Source organism: Danio rerio, chromosome 5 (genome assembly GCF_049306965.1).
Source record: "Danio rerio strain Tuebingen ecotype United States chromosome 5, GRCz12tu, whole genome shotgun sequence".
Lineage (NCBI taxonomy): Eukaryota > Metazoa > Chordata > Actinopteri > Cypriniformes > Danionidae > Danio > Danio rerio.
Genome location: NC_133180.1, coordinates 19,490,287 through 19,511,015, shown reverse-complemented (window position 1 = coordinate 19,511,015; position 20,729 = coordinate 19,490,287). Strand labels below are relative to the sequence as shown.

At 35.9% G+C, this 20,729-nt stretch overlaps 1 protein-coding gene across 4 annotated transcripts in view; it reads left to right on the top strand.

Moving 5' to 3' along the window:
• Positions 1-11,402: 11,402 nt before the first annotated feature.
• Positions 11,403-20,729, top strand: part of si:dkey-215k6.1 — a 343,472-nt gene continuing 334,145 nt past the window's right edge. For all 4 annotated transcript variants that reach the window (XR_012406773.1, XR_012406774.1, XM_679464.10 and 1 more), the window contains exon 1: positions 11,403-12,036. Coding sequence is in view for 2 of the 4 variants with exons in the window: in XM_679464.10 (XP_684556.5) it covers positions 11,937-12,036 (100 nt within the window). In the remaining 2 variants the exon portion in view is untranslated. The remainder of the gene's footprint in view (positions 12,037-20,729) is intronic.

Below are 20,729 nucleotides of genomic sequence, written 5' to 3'. Positions count from 1 at the left end.
TTGCGCGTTTTGTGCTAGCATGTACAACGAACAAGGAAAGTAAATGTTTGTATTCAGGAGTGAATAAATGAACAAACAGATATAGATCTGCATGATGAGCCTGAATTGATTTGTATATCCACATAAACAAGCCGGCAGCTGAATAAGAGGCATGTAAATAACTAAAACGGCGAGTTGCCGATTTGATTGCAAGATGGCTCAGTCAGATTCTGAAATCACAGTATTTACATAATTCAATCTCACTTTACAGAGCTCTGCTAATCAGCATGTGTCACGCTGGAACTGCCACAGGACAGAAGGTGAATGGGCCGCTCTTCATTGAAATTCATCGGTGTGTGTACTGAGCATGCTCAGTTGGACTTGTCCCCGCATGCCTCATCACACCGCAAGATTTTAGCCAGACTGATGAGCAATGTTCGTCACCACAACGACCAAAACAACGTCTCGCTCTGTGAGTCATGCCTTGCGGGCCGTCCCACGGGACACAATTATATGTAAATGAGGGTAATTAAGTCCTTGCGCACCGTGAGACGAGATCAAAATTAATATTTACACTCCTCCTAATAAATCCGTCTATCTCCCCGTGCTCACTCTTTCTCTCTTCCTGCAGGTGGGACGCTTTCTCTGGGGTAATCTACTGGCAAGTGAGATGTTTGCTTGAATCACGCTTCATTGACACTCCCCACTAACAGCAGAAGCATGGGAAGTGTGTCATTATTGTTATTATTTTTTGTTTATAATTTGCATTATCATTATTTCGGTGATTGGCACACGGCTCAGGGGGCCTGTTTGTTGATCGGCTTACTTTTTGGGCAGAATTAGACCCAAAAGCCTAAGAGAATGTTTTGATTATGTCTGACAGCTTGACACTGAAGGGACAAAGCGGTGAAGTGGTATTTGGAGACTCACAGACTATGATAAAAGTATTTATCACATGGCCAATCGTGTGATTGGTCAATCACAACATTCCAAGGTATGTTATTCCCAGATAAAAACTGATTAAACAAATAACACATTTTGGCTCACGTTGTCAGATTGAGGTCTTAAGCAAACTGAATTGATGTGAACATTGTTTACAACATCATTGCCTTTAATCCACAGCCTTGCTGAACAATGACATTTGCATGGACCTCATATGTGAGTTGACAATGTTTTTTTTTTAATTGGAGGGAAGGTATGGTGCATTGTTTATTCAAATGTTACTGGTGATTACTATACTAGATTATTAAGGGTGTCCAGACTCTGGAGGGCTGGTGTTCTGCATAGTTTAGCTCCAACTTTCTTCAACACACATGCCTGAAAGTTTTTGTATACCCAGAAAGAGCTTGATTAGCTGGTTCAAGTGTGTTTGATTGGGGTTGGAACTAAAATATGCAGGACACCGGCCCTTTAGAACCGAGTTTGGACACCCCTGTCCTAGATCATCCCCATTTGTGAAGCTTTGTCTTAAAGAATGAGAGAAAATGTACTTTGTCCACATGAACCAACAACAATAAATCAGTGTTTGGTGTATTTTTCTGGCTGGCTTGTCACTGTTCTTCAGGTATAAAGATTAACAGTTATTATCAGTTTTTTTTTTCCTTCATTAATTGACATTTTACTCTCTGGGAATTGCATGTGTCATTCTTCTTTCCTAAATGTGGTCATTATTTACTGTTACACTTGTGCTCTGTGTTTGCGTTGTAATGATGTTCTGTATTTGGAATCACTAGGCACTGCATTTTTACTTTGTTCCAGTGGTCTTTCTGTTGGCTACAAAAAATGGTAAACTGCCAGACTAGGTGTTCTCATTCGGTCTCCCATAAATAGCTCGCGTAACAGCCTGATGGAAGCTGCTGCCATTTTTAGAGGCAATATTTTCTCACTTTGCATTTCCCATTGTCGACACCTCCTCTCTCGATCTTACCTCCTTCGCTTTAACCTTTGATCTTTTTGCCTCCGCTGCTCTACATTAATCCTCCAGCCTGTGATTTATCCATCAAATAAGATGCAGTGCATCAGGGTCAGACAAGGACTCTGAAGTTTTCCAAATTCCGGTTTGGCTTAAAAAATCGTCTCTTTGAATTATAGATAATGCCCCATGCCAGTTCAATGGTCATGTCCTTCTTTTTAGCTGCATTTTTTTCTTAAATTTTATTTATCAGAATTGATCTCGAAGGAGACAGTAACAGATTGATGCTGAATACGGGCAGCAAAAGGATTTGGCTGCTTTTTCCGGATGCTTTCAGATGAGTGTTCCCTCATGAGACGTATTCTGCATCTCTCTGAATATGAGATCCAGTTCAAAGAAACGTTCACACCTCCGGTTGTGTACGGATTGATGGCTCGTGACATCCGTATTTCATCCAAAGAGGCTAGTAAACAAACCATGCCGGACAGGCGCAATATGGAAATGCTCTCTGGATGTCTAAAAGAGCAGGAAGTTATGACTGCACACGCTTTGTGGCTCCGTTCCGGGTAATATACTCCCAACACATTCAGTCATTATAAACGGACCACGGTCAGGGCCAAATTGACATCAAATGAGGGCTTTGAATTAGCCCTTCTCGTCGCCATTGATTTATGCTCAGTGGTAAATTGCATCTCCTGAGGAGACGCGCGTTTAAACAACAGCTTTTCAAGAGCGTAATTGATCTGGTTGTAAGAGATCCTGAAAGGGCTGGAGGCCCACAGTCAGGAAAACATTCATTTCTAAAGAGAAAGAAAAGCATTCGTTTCAAAGGCCGATTGCATTTCAGTCTGAGAAAACAGCTTTTAATAATGATTATTTACTTGATGAACCAGGGCTAATTTACATATCAGTCATTCACATAAACCACCCTAACCAGGTTTGCTGGTCTTTACTCTTGTTTGTTTGTGGTTTATGACTGAACACGCCATGATTTTGCAAAGTATGATGCAATCCTGGATTAACATCTATGTTGATTCTGGAACATCGTTTTTGTTCGAAAATGTAATCCCTACCCCTAAACCCAACCAAAACTGTAAATTATTCCCAAAATCAGGGGGGAATAATTTTTGGATAACAATCATGTAGAAGTGCATGACCCTAACCGTAAGCCTAAACTTGACATAAACTGTAAACTGATCCCTTAATTCTGATACCTAATTCTGGCTGATTGGATTGTTGTTTTAGAATCAGCATGTTAATCCAGGAACATGTCCTACTTGATGAAATCAGGTTGGTATATGACTGATTTTGGAAATTTTGCACCTAAATCGTCTAAGCACTATCTGGACCAGGCTTTAACAAGGCTGTTTTCAACCTGAAAAAGTAAAACCTTTTTGCATTTTGGCCATTAATTTACATTAAAATGACATTTTGAGAATCAGAATCGGTTTTGGCTACAGATACTTCCAGTGTACATAAAGTGACAAGTGACAACATGAAAATAAATATGAAAAAAGACCGCAAACATTAAACAGAGATGCAATTAGACAAAAAGCTCTGGATGTTGGATTGTATGTACAGATTTGTCATAAATTATTATTTTTATTTGTTATTTTTTTTATTTGTTAGTCATAAGGTGTGGTGTAAATATTTTGGAGTGTAAAAACACATTTTAAAAACAAGATTTTCTTTTTGAAAACCATTAGATTCTCTATGTAAATGACAGATATGTGACTTTGTGAAACAATGATGTTTAGTCTATAGCACAGATGCCCAAACTAGGCCCTGCGGGCCAAAGTTGGCACATGGTAACCTTTGATTTGGCCCACCATACTATCTGAGAAGAGAGGAAGAATGATGACAATGATTAGAGATTGTCATTTCAAGTTTAATGTTACCTTTCATTTGTTTATTTTTTTTAAGCTACAAAAAAGCTCACTGAAATTAAATGTTTCAACTTAAATGCTGTAAATTAGTTTCAAATGTACATACTGTCACCCAAAAAATAAAGGACAATGCAGAGACTTTTAACAAATCAAGGCAAAGGCAGATTCTGCTTGACTAGTGTATTCAGCATTGAACTCCACTGTGCTATGGAGTTAAATAGTTATACTGCATTAGTTAATAAGATTAACTAAGTGATGTTTATCAATTTTTTTTTTAAATATTATGAACTAAGGGCTGCGCAGTGGGTAGCATGTTCACCTCACAGCAAGAAGGTCGCTGGTTCAATCCTCGGCTGGGTCAGTTGGCGTTTCTGTGTGGAGTTTGCATGTTCTTGACGTGTTGGCATGGGTTTCCTCCAGGTGCTCCGGTTTCCCCACAGTCCAAAGACATGCGCTATAAGTGAATTGGGTAAGCTAAATTGTCCGTAGTTTATGTGTGTGAATGAGTGCATGAATGTTTTCCAGTGTTGGGTTGCATCATACGCTGAGTAAAACAAATGTTGGATAAGTTGGTGGCTCATTCCGCTGTGGTGACCCCTGATTAATAAAGAGACTAAGCCGAAAAGAAAATGAATGAATGATGAACAAAATATGAACTAAACTATAAAGTTACCCATGGCAGTTTTAAAGTAAAATAGTTTGCTATAATTATATTCGGCACACAGCTATCAAAGGTATTTGTTTTCTGGCTCTTCATATGAAGAAGTTCGGGCACCCTTGGTCTATAGGCATGTGCGAGTGTTTGACAACAAAAACACAAATAGAGAAACAATATATGAAACAAGAAACAATATAATTCAACAATTCTTTATTAGTCTATACCATCATTTTTTTGTGAACAAAAAAATTTAAAACATATTAGGAAGTGTTGGTTCTGGAGGACCAAGTGTAGATGAAACAGATGTATTTTTAGTAGGCCCACACGGAATCTGCATGCACAGAAATCTGCTGATTTTTAGCCCATCACTGTCTATTTGTAAATGTGTGTACATTTATATTCATTCAGGTTTTAAATTAATTTCAGTAATATTATTGACTAATATGAAAATGTTCATATGATTATTTACAGTACAGTTTGTAAATTAATATTTTCTATCTAATATTTAGTAGATATATCATATTTGAGACTTGCTTTGTACAAAAATCTTTACTAAAATAACAAAAAATGTCCGCAGATTCTGTCTGGCCAACGCAATCTCACAGCAATTCGTAACTTTTTGATTTAGTGGCTAATTTGTATGAGTTCCTACGATCTCATTCATACATTTTAGTACAATTTGCTCATCACCCAATGACGTTTGAGTTTAGGGGTGGGGTTAAGTGCCACGCCTCCTTTTTAAAATCGTACATTTTCGTACAACTGACCTCATCCAAATTTGCATGATTAGCATAACGTAACATAAAATGCTTACATTTTCTTGTGAGATCAGGTTGGTCTGGCCAAAATCATTAGCCAATTTTTGGAAATGTCCATTTTGCAAGTAATTACACCAGCATTGGAACATAAAAGTGAAAGTTTTTTTTTTTTTTTTTTTTGAATGGCACCACAAAGTGTCGTTAATTTGCAAATTGCAAGGTTCTAATAGTTTATATGCAAACGACAGCACCTTGAATTTGACTTGAGCTGCAATTGGCAACCAGTGTAAATTGATGAACAAAGGTGTGACATGGGCGCTTTTCAGCTCATTAAAGCCCTCTTTCACTGCTGTACTCTGGATCAGTTGCTGAGGCTTGATAAAAATCCGCTTTTCTGCTTTCAGAATTATCTTTGTAGACGTACACAGAGAGACCATTTTAAACCAGCTAAAATTATTTTGTTTTAGCTGCGAAATACATTTATTTAATGCCTTGTCATCATGTTAATATGAAACAAAGTCACATTTGTACATCCATAAATTAATGTTAACATCTCATTCCAAACTATCCTGCCTTGGCTGGCTATGTGTAAAGCTTTAAATGGAGGCCCACAGTAAGCAAAACATTTATGTCTGAAGAGAAAACAAAGCATTCATATCAACGACCGATTGCATGGAGTCTATTTCAGAGTGTGAGATGTTTTAACAATGATTACCTACTTGATGAACCGTAGCTAATTTACGTACCACAGTCTTATGAGTGTATTTTGTAATATTCATTTTTATTCCTTCATTATGTGACACGGGAGAGCCGAAAGTGAAGCACTGCAAACACCATCGGTTTGATGGCCTACATGATGGCGTTCATTTGCATCAGTTAATTATTTAATTGTGTGTGCCTTCCTTCCTTAATTGGAATATAGGCTGTGTAATTGGGATGCTGATGTGGTTTGAGTTTACGACTGCTTGTTACACTAACTAATGAACAGTTTTTCATGAAAGCCTTGTGGTGTGTTGCACAGTGTTGCTGGTCTGTCCGCCCCAGTAATGTGCCTGCTAGCATGCCCTCTGAGCCCTGCAATTCACCCACTGTTAATGAGATTCTAATGTATTCGCTATGGTTCAACAAGCACCGAGCTGCCTTTCTGCACCGGGGCTCGTGTTCAGAGTGTCATGGGTGTGTGTATCTGTGACAATGGTGTTTTTGTGTGTGTTTATTCTAATGAGGATCGTTGCCGTTTCTGCTTATTTCTGTCCTTTCTAAGGCCAGGTGAACTTCCTCCAGAGGCAACCACAGTGTGCCTTCATTATTTTAGGAAATTGTCGTAGTCATCACAAACAGCTCTTTATTAAATAATTAAAACATTACTCGGTCATCCAAGATGATAAACTGTGTCCCCATGGTGGTTTATAAATCCCTTTTTCATATGGAGACATTTTACCATAAAGCAAGAAAATAATATTATTGACGCATGATAAATATACAATAATATATTATTAAATATTTAAAATATGCGATATATATATATATATATATATATATATATATATATATATATATATATATAATCAAATATATAAACATACGATACTATATTATTAAATATATAAATATATGATAATATATTATTAAATATTTAAATATGCGATATATATATATATATAAAATCAAATATGTAAATAAACGATAATATATTATTAAATATATAAATATACGATAATATATTATTAATTATATAAATATACGATAATATATTAATAAATATATAAACACGATAACATATTATTAAATATATAAATATACACGATAATATATTTTTAAATATATAAATGTACACAATAATATATTATTAAATATATAAATGTACACGATAATATATTATTAAATATATAAATGTACACGATAATATATTTTTAAATATATAAAGATACGATAATATATTAATATATCAATGAGTAATAAAACACTAGGGGCCCTATCATACACCCGGTGCAATGTGGCACAAGGAGCGGCGCTAGTTTCAGCTTGGTGCAAAAGTCGTTTTGAGGCGTTGCGCTACGCTGTTTAAATAGCAAATGCATTAGCGCTCATATGTGCACCCATAGCCGTTCTGGTCTAAAAGGGAAGGCGTTCTGAGGTGCACTGCTGGCACGTTGCTGAGAAACTTTTCTTTTGAGAAACTAAAATATATTTTTCATTAGACCTAAACAAACCCGGTCTAAACTCGCTTACACACTGCTTAATACGCACGAGAGCAATAGGCAAATATCTTTACATATGAAAAATTTTAAATATTAAGGATATATATAGGATATAATAAGAATAGATATAGGATATAAATATTAAGAATTAAAATATAACAAAACATATTATTTTCTAGCCTATCTAAATATGAAAAACCACTGCTTTTATGTCTTCATCTCGGGAGGCTTTTACAGTTCATTCATAACAATTTGCTTTTGTATAATGTTAATATTATTAGCAGTATTATTTATTATATCCATATTTATATTTGTTTTATTAAAAACAAGCTTAGATTTGCCCACCTGTCAGGTTTTAGACCATATGGGGCACAGCATGTGTTTTAAGATATAACTTAGGTTTTTGAGCACATTTTGTTATTATTGATCATTTATTCGTTTGCTTGAAATTAGAACTGAATTTAGAAATAGTTTTGAAACAAATATTTGCGCTTAATTAACGCAATTAATAATTTATAGACTAATTGATGTCTGTGCATAAAGGTTTCCCTATCCAAGAGCGAAAGTGAAAGTAGATAATTTATCTCTCATTCTCACGCAGTAGATGCTCTGTTTAACAGTTTTCTGTTAAAAAAACTGTCAACTGTTAACTGTTTGCTTGTGAAATGCTTAGTTTTTTCATTTAGACTTACTTTACGTCCTGTAAATAGCAAATGCGTTTATGGCGCGACGCAGCTGGCTCTTAAAGGGAATGGGAGATGAGACTCTAATTGGTTTATTCTCAAAACACACCTACATATAACTCATTAAGAAAATAAACTCAACCCTTTTAGACCATGCACCACGGCGCAAAGCGGATTTTCCCGTCCTTAAATTAGCAAAAAGGCATTCTGACATGCCCTGAAAGTGTTTGCGCCCTGTGTTTTGCGCTCTGCACATGGACTGTCAAAATAGAGCCCTAGATGTATTATTAAATTTTAAACAACAGTTTTGTCTGGATCTCTAGTCTGGTAGATAGCCGTGCGATATTCTACAATATCAGAACTCGTACAGAGTGACAGCAGTTCAATAAACTCACTACAATTTCACAAATATTGCAGCTCTTGGACAACCAGCCTGATATCATGAGGAAACCGTATTGTACGTTTTGTCAGTTTAATGGCTAATTCGTACGAATAAGCAAATTGTACTAAATTGTATGAATAAGATCAGACGAATTTCTATGAATTAGCCACTAATTCAAAAAGTTACGAATTGCCGTGAGATTGTGTTGGGACAACATAATGTACTTTTGAAGGTTTTTATGCAAGAATGTAGTTGTTTATATTGAAACTATACAGTTTATTTATAATGAAATTGCCTGTTTTAAATATTTATAATTTCTGAGAGGCAGTGTGTCGGCATCTATCAGTCTGTCCTACCTAGCAGAGTGAAGACAGTTGACGTTCAGCCACAAGATGGTGACAGAGACCACATAAGAAGCCCTTAGAAGAGAAAAACTCAGCGGGATTTTAAATTACAGCTGATCAAATCATTATAAAATAGGTAAGGGACTTTCTAAGTCGATCTTTCTCTTTTGTATGTTTTAGTGCTGAATTTATACCATAGTCTGGTATAGTGTTTGCTTTGCTTTGGCTTTTTCTGAGTTAATTATTGTGATATCCCATATTTCATGCCGTTCAGCCTTATAATCTTAAAATGTGAGCAAAATCACCTGTTTGCCATCATTTCAGACATTACGCTAGAGAATCATTCAAATTCTAGCTCTAAAGTAACTAATGAATGAGCAACAGTTTCTGCTGTTCTGAATTCAGCTGCAGATGTGAATAAACAGCGGAATAAAGTAGTTCCTCAAACAAAAAGATTTTTAGACCCTCTGTGCTTGATTTTCTTTTTTATACACACGATTATGCTGTTGAATTGTTGTATAAATGCATTATCACACTTGTAGTAGTGCGATATGGCTGTATATCGTCATTGGTGGGACACTAATGCATGCCATGTTTACTGGCTTGTTGGTTGATTGGTGTAATTATTGTTTCTAGGTGTGATGTGTAGAGCTTGACTATTTCTTGAGTTCTCCTGTTTTCTTGTTTATCCTGATGAAGACCATGTAGGTCGAAACACTGTTACACTAAAAAACATTTTGAGAGTTAAAGTTGAAGTGTGCCAATTTAGTTTTTTTTTTACTTTTTACACTAATGCATGCCTCCCACCAGTGCAGATATACAGACTTATCGCAATGCTACTCGTGTGATATTGCTCATATAATGCATATGAATATTTTTGATAGCATTTAAATAGAAAAATTGCAAAATGTCTTCTTATCATGACTATTTTTTTACAAACACACTTTATATTCTTATAATATAATATAATATAATATAATATAATATAATATAATATAATATAATATAATATAATATAATATAATATAATATAATATAATATAATATAATATAATAAAGTTATATTAGATACATTTTTTCTAGAATTGTGTTGTAATTTCAAGATATTTCCTCACAATGTCTCCAAAAAATAGTGGTGAAATGTTTTAACTTCTAAATAATGTTTTATGTTTTAAAATAATAATAATTATTATTATTATTTATTTAAAAAAAAATTTACCACTGTGCAACTTACAGTATATATTTTTTTAATCTAATGACTTTCTAAAGATATGTTGAAGTGTGGGGAAAAAATGATCATTATCAATGCTTGGTTCTCTGAGGGTTAAGGGCATGTATATATACTTATTTTTTTAGGTGTATAAATATTGTGAGACAGTGAAGGGTTAGATGGCAAAAAGAAAGATACAAGAGAGCCAGTGGTGTTTGTTCTAAATGCACAGTGCAGTGCATCCAAAAATCTGGGCCAAAAAACATTGATCCCAAAAGCTGGGCCTGGTGATTAGATTCGGGAAGAAACAGAATGCATCGCATCGGATTCACTTGCTGCATTCATCATTCATGCACTCAATAGCTGGAAATATTCTGCCAAATTAAAAAAAAAAGCATGTTTGAAAAATAAAGCTCTTGCAATAATCAGAAATACAGTTAAGGATAAAAAAAATCACTCTTGGCTTTAAACAAAAATAAGTAAAAGTACAATGTATATAATTGCGTTTGTCTAGGTGAAAATTAAAGGAGCTCACTTTTGATTTGTACTAAGACATTATATCAACTAATGTTTTCATTTACGTTCTTTTCTTGACAATTTAAGGCATCAAATATAAGGATTTAAAGCGAAAACTGGTAATATGTCAAATCTTGCACTGTCTGTGCCACTCAGACCACACACAGAGACACGTTATTCAGTTTGTCCTCACTAGGGGTCCCTATTGCTCCTCATTTTGAGCACAGCGACACACGATTATTCATGCTGAGGTTCCCACTTAAAGCAACTTGTTCTCATACAATATATGCTGAAGTACTTCATTTTTACATGCCAAGGTCATAGGTTTGATTGCCAGGGAACAAATACACTGAAAAAAAGTGTAGTAAACAAAAAAACCGAAGCTGGTTTGTTGGTTTTAATAGCTGATTTTGAGAGATTTTTCTGCATGTTAGGTTGGTCAAGCCAGCTAATTCAGTTTAACTCCATTTTTAGAAGTTTGATTTGTTTGTTTTTTTGGTCGTTCTAAGACAAAATATGTATTTATTTTAAGCTTGTGAGAATGTAAAACGAGTACAACCATAAATCAACTTTAACATGAATTTCCTCTGTCAGAATATTCATATATTGAAAAGATTTTTGTACAATATACAATAAATATTATATATATATATATATTTCAATATATGCTCATTATGCCTTTTCTTTAATAAATATTAGACTGCGTAAAATTTGCGCTTTGTAAAATAAAAATGTGCCTCCTTGTGTGAGGGGGTTTCCTTGCTTGTAATTGGCTGTAGTTTTCGTGCACCTGTTCTGTCGCAAAACCTCATTGGCTAGCGGAGATGTCCCTCTTTTTCGCCTCTTCTTCACGCGCTTCCCGCTCTCAGCGCTGGAGTACCAGCTTGACTGTTGGCCTTTCTGTCTCAGGAGAACTGCGCGAGTAAGTTCCTTCAGGCAAAGCGAAGATAAAAATCAGACATGTTGGCGCAAAAGCAGCGTCACAGGAGCGATGGGAACATTTCAGAGAGTGTCAGCGGCGACCGCGGGTGGTTTTGCGCTGCCGTGCGTCAAGAGACGGATTCATAGGACGCGCATCTACCCACGAGCTCGCGCGGAGAGCACAACCAACTTCTGCGGCGCGTGACTTCATAACGCACCCGCTCCGGACCTTTTAAACTTTATGTACTGGAGGAATAATCACAACACTGCAACAATGACAGCGACTTTCGTTGGCTTATAATAATAATAACAACGCATTGCCACTTTTGAATCTCGTTTCTGACGGAATTTTGGTGAGAGGTAAAGGACACGGATTTTTGGGGACCGCAACAAGGCTATTCTGCTATCGAACCATTTACATTATCACATGACTTTTCAGAGGATTATGATATTTATTCAAGAACTTCTCAAACTAGACTATTCATAATGTCGTTTTTGAACAATAGACTACTACCCAGAAAGCCAAAGATGACCGCTTTACGGATGGCGTTAATGCACGCGCTCCTCGTCGCGTCTCTCCATGGAGGTAAAGTAACATTTACGCACGTTCAGAACTTGTTGCGAGATGTCAGAATAAATCAAACGAGCACGATGCAAATGACAAGCATCTCTCATGTGTTGAAACAGCTGTTTTTAAGCGCACTATATCAGTGCGCTTTCGTGTTTTTGAACACGCGAATGCATATAAAAAGTTGACGCGGGCTGCTTCCTATTCCACTTGACCCATTTTTAAATCTTAATTTACACTTGAAATATTTATAGATGAATAGACACTCATGTGGTGAGCGGTTTGTGCGTTTGGTTTGTGGGACAGAGAGGCGCGCGGCGACAGCAGCAGCGGTGTGGTTTTGTTGTGCCGAGCGTATAAATAATAGAAATGTTGGTTTCTCACCTTGTTGTTTTGCAGTCTTGTCATCAATTATGCATGCATGTAGTTAGCTAGCAAGACAGAGATGTAGAAACAGGGCGATTGAAGTGTCTTCCGCTGTGTTTTCCAACGAAATATCGCGTGGAAACACTTCTTGACAGTGACGCGAGAACGTTTGTTTTTATTTTAACATGAAAGAGTTATGTGAATCTCCTCAAAAGTACAACAATTTTACTGCGCAAATGAAAGTAGGTACAATTTCTTCTCAAAGGAGAACTTGCCCTTTCATTAATTTATAATAGCTGTTTAAACGAGCCTGTTTGGGAACCGTAAACAATGTGCTTTTCATTTCAAAGCTGTCTTGAAATCATTTATGCGGTCCTCAGTGTTACATTTTAATGGCTATTGAATAAATACACTGATTTTTATGTGAGCCACTCTATTTTCACTCTCCACAGAAGCAAGAGACAGTGATGAAATGAGCAGACTTTTGTCCGGGCAGCGTGCTGTTTTTATTCATCCTCGCCAGCTGAGGACCCACAGTGGCCTTCACATCTATTTTTACTTCTACTATCCCAGCAAGTCTGAAACTGGACATGTCATACAAACAAACAATTAGGCTGTGGGGGTGAGATAGAGACAGACAGAAAGTGTGGGGGATTGCAAAATTAGAAAGTGTGTGTGTTGGAGATCTTCCTGCGTTAGCAGTGACAAGTGTGTCCGATTGTGTGTTGTGGCTTGGATGGTTTCAGAGATGTTGACTTGTGACAGCACTTGCTGATCAAGCACTGAAACTGTCATCATCATCATTACTGGTTTATATATATATATATATATATATATATATATATATATATATATATATATATATATATATATATATATATATATATATATATATATATATATATATATAGTTGAAGTCAGAATTATTAGCCTCCTGTTTATTTTCCCCCATATTTCTGTTTAACAGAGAGAAGAATTTTTTCAACCCATTTTTAAACATAATAGTTTTAATAACTCATTTCTAAAAACTGATTTATTTTATCTTTGCCATGATAACAGCACATACTATTTTACTAGATATTTTTCAAGACATTTTTTACAGCTTAAAGTAACATTTAAAGGCTTAACTAGGTTAATTATTTAGGTTCACTATTTAGTCTCCACTTCACTTCCTAATCTGCAATTGCCTCTCTGGATATCACACTAACTGTACCCAAAAAAAAAAAAAAAGTACTAATAGTTTCCTTCTTAGACTTTACAGACCTGAAACCTGCCTATAGCACTTATTCATTGTTGCTCTTATAGTTGTGTAAGTTGCTTCCTTGTCCTCATTTGTAAGTCGCTTTGGATAAAAGCGTCTGCTAAATGACTAAATGTAAATGTAATGTAAATGTAATTAGGTTAACTAGGCAGGTTAGGGTAATTTGGCAAGTTATTGTATAATGGTGGTTTGTGCTGTAGACTATCGAACAAAATATATAGCTTAAAGGGGCTATTAATATTGACCTTAAAATGTATTCTAAAAAAAATCAAAAGCTGCTTTTATTCTAGCCGAAATAAAACAAATAAGACTTTCTCCAGAAGAAAAAATATTATCAGACATACTGTAAAAATTTCCTTGCTCTGTTAAACATTTCGAAAAAAAAAAATGTCAAAAGGGGGCTAATAATTCTGACTTCAACTGCATATTAGAGTCTCTGTGGTCTCACAATGCTGTGTGTAATGGACTGCATGCAAAGAGTACATCAGTAGCAAGTTCAGACAGCATGTGGTGTAAATGCATGGAATTGTGTCCGCTGAACTGTGCGATATCCACAGGAATATTTTGCAAGTTAGTGGCTGTCAGTGTGATCACGAAAGTGCCAGTTGTTTGATTTATTTACGTTGCCTTTTTCAGACTACAGAATTGCTGACATATTGTAGTATGGACATGATTTGCGCTGCATATGAGGAATGAAAGCGCGAGGCAGAAATCCACAATGATGTGCATGTGTGACGGTGGGGGCCGAGTCGGTGTTTGATGACGGAGGAAACAGAATTTGTCAGTGAGTTACAACAAATTTGCAATTTGTCTACAATTGAAGGGCTGAAAATGCACCTGTTTTCAATGAGGCCATCGATAAATCTGGGGAATGAGAGGTTTTTGTTGCTTCAGGGAGTTTTAGGAGCTTAATTGACAAAAGCAGATGGATGTTTACAGAAGGACCGTCTTCCAAGTAAGACTTAGAGCTCATTTTCCTAGCTGTGCAAAAGCTGACAGCGAAGCATCTCTCATCTTCAGCATCTCCTGCCTTCGGCGTCTTGAGGGCAGATATTTGTGTTCAGGGCTCAACGGTTGCGAGTCTGAACGGTTGTAACAAAACCAGAGGTGTGATTAAAACTGTCAGACTATCAGGCTGTCAAACACAGTTGCCCTGCCACACACACACACACACCAACACATACGTACTCGCGTAGACACACACTGGTCGTGTCTGCGAGCCAGGCTGAGCAAGGGGCCCATATGTTTGAGGGTTGGCTGACACCAGGGAGATGATTTGCTCTAGGGAGACTGTGAAACCTAAATCTTTCGCTCTCTCTGCCTCTTTCTGTTCGCTTATACAGACACACACACAGTCATTCAGGCATGTTTACTCGCAGACACACACCCCCTTGGTGGGTGCCTACAAACTTTCTAGCAAAACTATAAATAGTAGATGCACAATATATCATTTGACAATCGATAATGCCAATGTGCACATCTATAATAGTCACATTACAGGGTCGTCAGTGTCAAGTATGGATTATTGTTGACAAGGAGCTTGTAGATTAATGGCAAAGTTTAACCGTTGTGGATTTAAAGTTTGTAGTTTTCTTCTGTTAAACATATCATGGCTTTAAAGCATTCAGGCACAAGAAACAGAAGCACATGTAGATTTAAGATTAACAAAATGTTTATAGTGATGACTGCTAAGTGTCCAGGGGAGACTTCAGGTTGTCGTGAAGGGCTGCTTTCAGACATCTCGGCTTTATTATGTTTAATAAAGTATATCATCTGGTATTGAAAACCTCCAGTCTGATTGTGGTTAATTGAAGGAAAGGCTGGGAACCACGATAATAACCATGAAACACTGATCTAGTCTAATCATATGAAAGTATTTTATTTGAATGGGTTTTTAAAGCCTGGGAATGTAAGATTTTAAGTTAGTTCAAACCATTTGGGCACAAGAAATGATGAAGTTTACTGCTTTAACAAGAAAATTGTGTTTAATTATCTTAATACAGTAAAGACTACGTGGTGTCTTTTTTATTATTGCGGAAATGCGCTCGTTTTTGCAATTTGTTTTAGAACTTCCGATTCAACTGCCTATGCGAGAAATGACTAGTAATAATTAACTGCAAAAAACGGTCAAACTACTTGCTCTACAAGCAACTTGCTCTACAAGCATGTTTGCATGCCAATACAGACAAAGCTGAATCATATAATAAGAAAATATCAGTTTGCAACATCAAGCAGCAGAACAATTTGTTTTAATGTCTAAAAATCAATGGAAGTGAATGAGACCGGAAGTCTTGAACCAAAAAGATTCAAATGGCTGCGTCTGCTCATATGCGAAGAATAAGGTGAATATTTTAGGCCCTTCAAATGATTCCAATCATTATGAATGTAGCAATTCTTTCCAAATAGTGTCATCTTGTAAAATTATATTCATATCGCAATATATATAGCAGAAAAACAAAATATAGCAATGTCATTTTTTTCCAATGTCATACAGGCCTAGATTATTCCCCCTCAAAATCTAGTTTAAAGTTAATTTTCATTTATAAAATCACCCCTACCATTCTGAGATAATGTATTATTCATTCCATCTGGTGAAATATAATTCATATCACAATATATATTGCAGGGAAACGAAATCTTGCAATATCATTTTTTTAAATCATGCTTCCTTAGTAAACAATGCATTTTTGCTTTGATTCTAAAATTTGTTAGATTAAATCCAAGTAGGCATGGGTCAGTATATGATTCTGATGGTATGATAACCTTGGTTAAAAACATCACTGTATCACAGTATTATGATTATTGCTCTAAAATATGTTTTTTCCCATTAATTTTCCCCAGTTAGCACAATACATTTTATTTTAAGTGGCATTTAAAATATTTTTTAACAGTAAACCTGTCAGGCTAAATAATTAAAATAATTTATTGACTTCCGCTGTCTTCATTAGTTTCAAAAACATAGATTTCTGTAAAACTTGAAAAGGCATCTTTGGATATCTTTCTTTTCTTTGGATATAAAGTAAGCCATTGTACATTTTTAGGTCTATAGCATGCATGTTAGGGCTGGGCGATTTGGCCAAAAATCAAAATCTCTATTAACTGAACATTTTATCTCGATTATGATTATTAAATGATTATTTAAGTTATTTTTTTGGCCTCATAGTTTACTGACAAGTTTTGTACATTAAATATGTTCACATATTACAAGTAGGAGATTTTTGAATGAAGGGTGCATTACTTGATTTTAAAATAATTGAAGGAAACAACAGGAAACAAGCACTATCTATGATTATTTGTTGAACATCATAACAGAAACGTACAACGTATAGTTATGTTTTTTGAGAGGTGCGCAGGTATACAAGCTCGCGAAGGCTGTGCTGGACCATGCGTGTACCTTCGACAATGAAGTATAAATCAGCCTGAACAAAGCGGTGTCAAGTGACTACACGCAGTAGGAAAAGTAATTGACTGCTGGAAAAATTTGATCGATTATAGGTTCTGAATGTCGATTTCGATTACTTTTGCATTAATCGCCCAGCCCTAATGCATGGATATTGGTTTGTGAGCGATTTTTGTTTTGTAGATGTTTTCTGAATCATGGGCTGAACAGTAGCTTTTGATGTGGAGGCTCATTTTCTGCTGGAGATACTGTCACTCTAAAAAAACAACATAAAAAATATTCATAAACTTTTTTTTTTTACTTTTCTAAACCTCTGTAAAATGGTTATCGTCCCATGCCTAAATCCAAGATAGAGAGACTCACAGCCAGAAGTGTGCGAGCGGTGAGTGTGTGCTTTTAATAATCTGTATCTAAAGAGGGGTAATCAAGAAGATATTTCCCCACAGATTGGCATCCAGAGAGAAAAGAGGGCTAGTGGACGGGAGGGGGCAGATGAGTGAAAGTAATGACTGTGATCATTATCTCCTATGTTTTTAATTGAGATAATGACCCAGAGGAAGACAATAAAACTCCCAAAGGAAAGATCTTTTTTTTTTTTTGTCTCTCCCCCACCCACGCCCCCGCCATTTTCCCCCTGCGATTTTTCTTCTTTCAATTTCCTAGAAGTGACTGCTTGGAATTTCATCAGCTTTGATAGCCTTCCCTCCAAGATGGCTCTGTAACCCCCGAACAAAGGAGCGTTGTTATTCGTGACTCTAAAAGGTAAATGTTGCCTTAGAAATCCTTTGTTGCGTTTCGTACAAAATACTTAAATGCGACTCTGTCACTGCTATCCCTCAGAGGCACAGAGAGAAAAAGAAGTTTGCTAAGACTGAAATGATTTTCCATTACAACTGCAGAAAGACCAGTTAGGGAGTTCCCATTTTGCAAACGTAATAAAATTGAAAACTTTCATCTCAGCAAATTGATTTCAGTCGGATTCGGGAAAGGAAGAATTAAAAGGAGGGGGGAGAAAAATCATTAGATCGTTGAAGCATGACCGAAACGTGGGACTTTTGGAATTTGCAGTGAGAACACACACATAGCCACTTTGCTTGTATTAATTCATTCAGTTATTCTGTGACTTTGTGTAGGAGATTGTTGCATTAGAGAAGGGCTTATGGGCGAATACAAAGCCAGACCAATGATACCAATTGGCAGCAACAGCAATGACTCGATGCATTGATAAAAAGGAAGACACGATAAATAGATTTATGACTCAAGAGTACATGCATATCCCTATTTTAATTTGATCTGTTGCTTTTTAGAGAAAAAGATCTGTTTGCAGGCTACTGGAAGGTATTTCTCTGCCATTAACGACTTGCGGCAAGCAGTTCATTTAACACGTACATACCCTCCAAACGCCTGAGAAATCATTGGCGTTATCATCAGAGTCTCCACATATTTTTCGCGCTCTCTTTTGGATGTATCGTAGCCATATGATATTGGCCCTGGAAATTAGAGTTGCACTTTTCTCTTACTAGTTGGCTATCATTCTCTTTTTCGTTCTCACTATGGAAATTTTCTGTATCGATTGGGTTGGGTTCTCTCTCCGGTGATGATTCGAGAAAGAGAGAGGAGGGGGAAAAAAAGAGAGGATACTGGAGGTGTTAGAGGTGCCTCTTGTTTGTGTAGATGGAATAATTAACGCTCATTAAGAGGGTGATGAGAGGCTTAGGGGTGATGCTACTTGTTAGGATAATTAGAGTCAAATAGGCCTCATTATGCAAATTGGGAGGAAGTGTGATTCTGTCAGTGTTTACCTGAACTCCGTCATACTCATGACCTCAGATAGAGATGACAGTGTCGAGTGGAGCAGAGCATCTGAAGAATAGACGAAGGTGGGGATAATGAGCTGTTATAGGGAAATAAAATAAGGCCTGATCTATTTGGGAGACGTGAAAGAGAAAAACGAGTAATGAGATGACAGAAGCGAGGGAGGATGGATGAAATCCGTAATCTGTAATCAAATATAAGCTCTGAGGGCAATAAAGAAGCTGCTCCATTTTCAAGGAAATGAAATGTTTCTCAAATTATTTTACCGCAGAGAGATGGTTGGATAAGCCTCTCTCTATTTCAGAGAGAAAAAACAACTCTATTTAATAGGATTTAGGGCTGGGCGATATGACAAAAATCTCATATCACGATATAAGTCATCTCATATTCTGATAACTATATATGTTACGATATGGTACCATTTTTGTCAATTCAATTATTTAATAGTTTATATACACATTAAGGAAAGTTTAAAGCAAAGTGTTTGCTAATTAGTTTTGTTAAATATCTCCTTTTCCTTTTCTTTGATGCATTCAAAATAATGAATGTGATTCATCTTGACTACGTGAATTTTGATTAAGCAATTTACTTTAAAAGCCAATTCATTTAAGTAAAAGTAACTTTTAATAATATTTTTGCTGGGCGATGCAGTGGCGCAGTAGGTAGTGCTGTCGCCTCACAGCAAGAAGGTCGCTGGTTCGAGCCTCGGCTGGGTCAGTTGGCATTTCTGTGTGGAGTTTGCATGTTCTCCCTGCGTTCGCGTGGGTTTCCTCCGGGTGCTCCGGTTTCTCCCACAGTTCAAAGACATGCGGTATAGGTGAATTAGGTAGGCTTAATTGTCTGTAGTTAATGAGTGTGCATGGATGTTTCCCAGAAATGGGTTGCAGATGGAAGGGCATCCGCTGTGTAAAAAAACATATGCTCTATAACTTGGTGGTTCATTCTGCTGTGGTGACCCCAGATTAATAAAGGGACTAAGAAAAGAAAATGAATGAATGAATATTTTTGCTTAGTTTTTTTAAAGTAATGTGTTACTTTAGCTGTCACTTAGAAAAGTAATTTTATTATGTAACTTATGTTATATAAATATATTAGGGCTGCATGATATTGGAAAAATTGGATATTGCAATATTTTATTTTTCTGGCATATATATTGTGATACCATTACAGTTTCAGATAGTTTGAATAGTTCAATTTACATTTTTTTGGAGAGTCTAAAAGTGAAAACTATTTACATGTAAAACGTGAATAATCACAATGCAAAAAAAGCTTTGCTTACTTATAGAGTGTCATTTCTAGTCCAAATAACAAACTAAATCAAGTAAAATATTTTGTTTTTACTTTCAGATGTAATAAGCCAAAATTACATTAAACTTAAAACAAGTAAAATAATCTTGTTTTTAATTTGAAATTTAGATTTTCGGTTTAGAAATATGATAAAAACTCTGAGAATTCAGACTAATTTCAAATTCAGATTCAACATTTCATATCCAATGATGTGACTAGAGACCATTTCGATGGGGTAATGTTATTGGCCCATGAACATTTCCTGCTTGTTATCAATCTATTTCATAACTATAACAAGAGGCAATTCAGTCATGACTTTATGTTAATGCAGCTATCATAACATCTTTTGGATTCTTGGAAGCTATAGAAATTAAAAAATGTATAACAGAAAATGCTTTAGGACCATTGTTTTTGTTTACATCCCTCAAAATGTTCTATGGAGATTGTGCACTGTGGGATTTCAATGCTGAAGCTATGTATTGTGTAGCCCTAATAAATAAATAATTAAATAAATAAGTATATAAATATATATACTCAGATATGAAGTATGAATATGTACTCATTCATAGTCATATTTCTCAC